At 34.4% G+C, this 7,500-nt stretch overlaps 1 protein-coding gene across 1 annotated transcript in view; it reads right to left on the reverse strand.

The window, feature by feature from the left end:
- Positions 1-5,551: 5,551 nt before the first annotated feature.
- The window catches only part of LOC135200199 (rhodopsin-like), a 2,244-nt gene continuing 295 nt past the window's right edge, over positions 5,552-7,500 (reverse strand). Inside the window, exon 2 of the mRNA XM_064228636.1 lies at positions 5,552-6,849. Within this exon, the coding sequence (XP_064084706.1) occupies positions 5,725-6,849 (1,125 nt within the window). The 3' untranslated portion in view covers positions 5,552-5,724. The remainder of the gene's footprint in view (positions 6,850-7,500) is intronic.

Below are 7,500 nucleotides of genomic sequence, written 5' to 3' on the forward strand. Positions count from 1 at the left end.
TCCAAACTGACGTCCACGTAGAACATAGTAATTTATGATATCCCTGGAAGGGTATGAAACTTCGTACTACAGATATGCAAGGTATGAAAAACAGATGCTTAAATTATAATACTGAAAATTAAGTGGTGGTAATTGGAAGGCATTTAAAATATGGGAAAGCATTATCCCTCCAAATGATTTCGGTTTGACATTAAAAACTACCCCTGAGTTTTACAGACCCACCGATATCATCCTGGGACGAAGGCGAAGTACGTGTAGAGAGAGAGGCTGCGATGAAGGAAAGCTTCTTCCTAGCTGGAATTGAACGGAGATTACATGTCGAAAGGAATAGTCGTCGTCACTTCAAAGGGCTAGCTGTATATCCTTATAATAGCAAATGAAGCTCAGAGTATCTGAGTTACAACACCCTTTGTGACTGAAATCTCCTTCGTAACTGACTTGAGTTTCCGTCAACCTCAGGAAGAAAGCAAAAGCATTAGTAGTTGGTTAGGTCAAAACCAGAACGGCCGCTGGAAGGCAGCGAGCAGTTAACAACCAAGAGGGTAGTTAAATATTTGAAAACTAAGTTAACTGTCTTCCAGTGACCATGCTAATTAAACAAATTATAAAAACAAAATACTAATTCCATATAGAATTTTAGTACGTAAAGTACTACAGAGCATAAAACGAGTGAGCAAAAAAGCTCTCACAAAAGCAAAGTGAATACTACTATATATATATATATATATATATATATATATATATATATGTATATATATATGTATATATATATATATATATATATATATATATATATATATATATATATATATATTGCATACTCTACAAGGGTGCTTAAGAATCACCTGCATATTACATACGGAGCAATGGACGCTATCAAGAATGTTCAACAAGTGCCCGTGGCTATGTTTTGGTAAAAGCTCCAGGTGTCAACAGGTCGGTCAGCGAATGTTTTGGGGGAATGACCAGAAGCCGCAGACGCGGGAGTGAAGGAGGCGAGCACGTATGCGTGCAAATCGACCTAGTGGGTGACCACATTACTCGAGGCGTGCGACACCTGATTGTTTTGTCACAAAAGAATGCCAACAGAACTTTGGAGACACTCGCGTGTGTGAGTTTGTACTCACATCAGGGCCCAGGCAAAACGAAATATAATCCGATAGTGAATCGACAGTTGAGCATTAGCCGACCTCCAGAGGTGGCAATTCGAGTCGAAGCGGGGGGGAAGGCATATGGAGATCCAGGCAAGGGTAAAAAAAAAAAAAAAAAAAAAAAAACCTTTTCAGCGTTCGAGTGAAGAGATGCTTTTATTGAACATTTACGATTGCATTGTGAAGACTATATTTCTAGTGGAAAACTGGGAGATAAGTTCTCCCTCACTTAATTTTAATACGTCTTTTCGCCATGTACACCATAATACTTAACTTGTTTCATGTATTGCCATTTATAAGCTAATCTTCTTCATATTATTTTGCATTTTGAACGATGTAATTTCCTTCCCTTCAGATGGATTCAACGTCGCCATAAAGATGGGAATTCTTGACTTTTACTTATGACTTCGGTCATGAAAGACTGACTGTTTTTCACAGATTAGTTAGTGAGGAGAAGTAGCGATAAATAAGTCTCGTTGGGAAATGGTGTGTGGTATTTTCATTTCCTTTTTTTATCATGTTAGTCTTTGGGGAAAGAAAGGTTTTATTTTTAGATAGTTCTGATTTTGATTTCTAGCCTTAGTTCTCATGACACTATTAACGACAATAGAGATGCCAGGTCGGAGATTCCTTATAAGGTAGGTGCTAGATTTCTGTTTTTGATTGGGGGTCATGTTACCAAATACATTTCAATGACAAGGCTAGTATTAGGCCTTGCAATATATATATATATATATATATATATATATATATATATATATATATATATATATATATATATATATATATATATACCTTTTTCTCTTCTAGCAAGCCTCTTAGGAATAAGGAAGATTCATTCGGGATTCTCTTCATTCATATGAATAAAAGTGAATGCTTGTATGTTTGTCCTCTATAAAATCAAAACTGCATGACATACCCAGACAAAATTTGGCATGTGGTCAGGAAGATTATAATTCAGAATCAAACCCCTACCCCATCACAGATGTCAAACACAGAGAAATTGAAGGAAATACTCTTTTTTACCAATTTTGTCAGGTTTTCCTTCAGGTGCTTAATGGATTAATTGTCAATGTTTGCCTGTGCATTCCAGGTTTTCTTTCAGGCGATGTCAGACGTATGATTAATCGGCAACAAGAAATCTCCTATAACTTCAATCTTTTATCAGCATTTATGTGAATTTTAATCATAATTTATGATAATGATTGATATAATTGTTAATTATCTCGATAAAATCAACATTGAAAAACTTTTGTACTAACCGCAGCCGTGAGTGATTTTCCCATACATGCATGCGTAGTGGCTACTGGCTAAGTCCGATGTACAAAATATAGTTTCCTTTTTTTCATTTCTTCAGATACTAATTTCCATGAATTCGTTTTCTTCTTCTTCGTTTCTACTTTCGGAATTTGCTTTATCAACTGCTTCGTGATATCACGGTGACTTATCTTATTATAAAGTCAGTTTAAACGAGGTCTGGAATTAATTATCGTGCAGTTGTTAAAAAACACTTTCAACCACCTCCAACAAACTCTCTCTCTCAAGGCCTCACTTTAACAATTTGGGGTGAAATCTGTCTAAGATTTTTAACTGTTGCAGGTAGATTTATTCTTGCAATCTTTTTTTTTTCTCTCTCTCACTCATTAATGAATTTCCTTTATGGATGGGGTTAAGCATCCAGTCATACTAGAAAAAACCCAAGAATATTTGCCACTGCAAAACAATCATTCGCTCTCTCTCACCATTTTGATGAGATAAATGCCTGGATATATGTGTATGTGTATATATACATATATATATATATATATATATATATATATATATATATATATATATATATATATATATTATATATTACATATTATATATGTTACAGTATCTAATGGACCCGGTTTTAATTAAAAGGAGAGAAATCACTTAAAGTAACTATAGTCGATTCACTCAAGGTGAATTCTTGTGCCTACGAGATGTTTGTTTGGTGGCCTCTGATTGGCTGGTACCAGGAGGTAGGATGCTCGCTCATTGTGTCATATTTTCGTTTGTAGCTTAGAAAACTAGCAATATGTTTATATTTCTTCATTTATCTCACGTTTTACAAAAGATAGGAATGTTTTGGTCATACCAAAGGATTCGGTGTAAACCTATAACTAAATCTTTTCTTGAAATCAATAAGATAAAACAAAGGAATTACAACGAGTAAAAGTGATGAGAGAAAAATTTCATTCTTTATACCTGTTTTTATTAATCATCAGATTTTGAATTATTCATGCGATGAAGATAAAATAATCCTTGTATTTTCATACAATAAAATCACCCTGAATACGCTGGTGCGTTTAGATTTTAGATGCGTGTAATATCTTAAAATGTTGCATCTGTACTTGACTAAGCTTGAAACGAAGTCAATCTTTCTTAATTCTTTGTTGTTTATTACTTCACTGAGATTGTTATTTTATATCACTCTACTAAGTCTCTGATATCTCTTTCGTTTGAAAATATATTCATCATATAATGAAGTCAGAAACAATATTCTGAAACAACCTGATTAAAGATTAGGCTGAGTTGAAGAGTGCGAAGTCGTCTGTCCAGAGTTCAACTTCTTTGCCGGATTGAATTCCCTGTGGCCCTCCTAGATCTGAGCTAACGATAGATGCATCCATTTGATTAGTATTACTTTTTTCTTTATCAGACAGATATGTCTATACATACTATATAACATTGGATTGAAAATGTTCGGCAGTCATGATGGGTATTCTGTGTACTTAATTGCACAATAAATAATGATAAAACATGGAAAATATTGTCGAAACTGCAACTTCTTATATCGCTAATTGGCAACTCAAATCTCTTGCTGAGACGACAAATGCCACGACACCTTGCAGATCACATTCTCTCGACAATACCGTCAAACTTGAATAATTTACAGATGCAACATAATTAGACATATTCTTAATTTTTTCTTCACATATTACACGCATCTAAAATCTGAAAACACCAGCATATTCAGGGTAAATTTGTTGAATGAAAACACGTTTTATTTTATCTTGATTGTAGTTCCACGTTGGCCGAGTGCGTTTCGAGCTCGGCTACCAATCCGGTGGTCTGAAGTTCGATACTCGGCTCGGCTAACACGGAACCAGAGGAATTTATTTCTGGTGATAGAAATCCATTTCTCGATACAATGTGGTTCGGATCCCACAATAAGCTGTAGGTCCCGTTGCTAGGTAACCAATTGGTTCCTAGTCACGCAGAAATATCTAATCCTTCGGGCCAGCCCTAAGATAGCTGTTAATCAGCTCAGTGGTCTGGTAAAACTAACATATACTTAACTTTTTATCTTGATTGTGTTAATTATGCAAAATCTGATGAGAAATAAAAACAGATATAATGAATTAAATACTTCTCTCTTCACTTTTACTCATTGTAATTCCTTTGTGTTTTATCTTATTGATTTCAGGAGAAGATGACTTACCTGTACAATTAATACCGAATCCTAAGGTATGACCAAAACTTTCCTATCTTGAGCATAGAGTGAGATGATTGAAGAAATATAAACATGTTGCTAGTTTTCTAAGCCAAAGACGAAAATTATGAGACACTGAGCGATCGGCCTACCTCCTGGTACCAGCCAATCAGAGGCTGCCAAACAAACGTGTCATAGGCACAAGAATCTACCTTAAATGAATCGACTATAATAATGTGACCTACCTTTGATGTTCCCCACATAAGTTTCTTTCAGTGGTTATGTTTTAATGTTCTTTTTTCACTTTTAACCTTGAAGTATTATGCTAATTTTCAAATTATAATTTTTAAGTTTTAAATTTTAGATTGTAATTTTTATGTATATTTTGTTTTTATCAATTTAAAATATACTTTTATTTTAACAGACTGATGATGCACAAAGTTTCTGTGCAAAACGTTTCTTAACAAATAAATCCTGTTTATCTCATCATGTGTCTTCGGTTTTCCTGAGGTAATATATATATATATATATATATATATATATATATATATATGTATATATATACTATATTATGTATATCTATATAGATATATATATATAGTATATAATATATATATATATATATAGATATATATATTATATATATATATATCTATATATTATATATATACATATATAGATATATAGTATATATATATATATATATATAATATAAATAATAAATATAATAATATATAAAATACTAATTATATATATCATATCGAGTATATATTATATATCTATATATATATATATAAATAATCTATATATTTTTGTAGATATATTATAATATATATATATATATATATATATAGTATATATATATTAAGCTATAGTCTATATATATATATCTGTGATGTGTGTGTGTTGTATGGAGAGGGATGTTAAATAAAAGAAATCATCGATGCAGATAATCTATTAAAATTACTTTTTCGAACAGTATCGGAGAAGTATCTCGATTCGATCGATACGAACGTGCAATTTGCCGTTCGTTCATCACCCAGTTGCGCTTCACAATTAGATCGTCACCCAATTATGATTCGCAACAGTCGTCAACTGGTCCTCATAGCGAGCTTAGCACTTTTCATTGGTTGAAGTGGTCTCAGAAGCAGCTGAGGAATCCTCATCCCTTTCAGTTGTACAAGAAAGGCAGGGTAGTTTCTTCTCCATAGCAGCGCGGTACTTGGGATGGCTGATGGCGTAAACAATAGGGTTGTAGACAGCATTGGCCTTGGCGAACACAGAACCCCAGATGGAGAAGAGAGGAGTAACAATAGACTTGTAATGCATGCCAGCAATATTGATAATGCAATAGGGGGTCCACGCAATGAACCAAAGGGAGACTGTTGTGAGAGCAACCTTAGCAAGGCGACATTCGTTGGATGTCTTTTTGGCCTCTGGGTCATTTCTCAGTGACTTGACTCCCATCTTCTTGGCCTGATCACGCATCTGTTTCTCGTGAGTGGCAACAGCCTTCAGAATGAATGCATACCAGTAAATGATCATGAACAGAGGGAGGAGGAAACAATCGATTGTGTAGAGCCAGAGGTAAATGTGGTACCAAAGATCATCAGTGAGGTAGTCTGTACCACAAGCAGTCATGTTACCTTCAGGAACATATCTGCAGTATCCGAAGAATGGAAGAACGCACCAGAAAATAGTCTGAGCCCAGATGAAAAGAAGGTTCAACAAAGCTCGATTGGTAGTCAAAGGTGTTCCTCCAATTCCTTTCACAATAACGTTGTAACGATCGTTAGTAATAAGTACCATGGCCCAGATGGAGGCAGTTCCACAAGTGGAACCTATAGCAGCGTAGACTTGGCAGAAGAGACTACTGAATGACCACATCTGGTTGTAACAGTTTATCAAAATTGGTGGACACATGCATGCCATCATGAAAAAGTCAGAGATTGCCAGGCTCACTACATACAAATTTGAAGGTGTTCTAAGAGATTTGGTGTTCATGAAGACCCAGATGACGACGAAGTTACCAGAGACTCCAAGAGTACCCATGACGAACATCCATACGCCAACCAAACTATACCAAAGAGGGTTCATGGGAGGATACTGATACCAGTGGGCATCAACATAACTCAAGAGCTCTCGAGGAACCCTGTCGACAACGGTATAGTTACCGTATGGATTCGTAGATTCAACGCCATTTCCAACAAAGTTGGATGGATCGTCCCAGTAACCCATCTGCAACAAAGGAAAAAATGAAAATATTTGCGATGATTACTTAAATTAATCGTTTTATATGACAATCACTTAGATAACACAACATCAACAACCACTGTAAAACTATAATAACCACTATTTACATTTACTAGAAGAAAAGATATTTTAGTATAAGTAAGATTCACATCAATTAATTAGTAATGTCAATGACTTTGATGATCTTCTTCCATATTGTATAAAAAGTAAATCAAAATAAAGTGATCAATAAGTCTATGGATAACAAAGACAGCCAATTAGTCAGTGGATAACAAAGATAATAATTACGTCAATTGACAACAAAGACTATAATTCAGTTTACGGATAATAGAGATGATTAGTTAGTCTATGTATTAAAAAGATAATTAATTAGTGTATGGATAACAAAGACGATAAATTAGTCTATGAATCAGAGACGATAAATTAGTCTATGGATAACAAAGATAGACGTTGTCAAAAGATGAATCTGTTATCGATGTCAGTGTCAACGAAACAAGCAATTATAGATCCACCATAAAAGAGGAAAAAACAAGTTATCCTTTTTGATAACAGTCATAGTCGCTGTTGATAAAAAACACACCTGCCTGGCACAACGTTGCAGGAAAATAGAAATTAAAGTAAACAACTGCTAACTCG

This window comes from Macrobrachium nipponense, chromosome 26, assembly GCF_015104395.2.
Source record: "Macrobrachium nipponense isolate FS-2020 chromosome 26, ASM1510439v2, whole genome shotgun sequence".
Taxonomy (NCBI): domain Eukaryota; kingdom Metazoa; phylum Arthropoda; class Malacostraca; order Decapoda; family Palaemonidae; genus Macrobrachium; species Macrobrachium nipponense.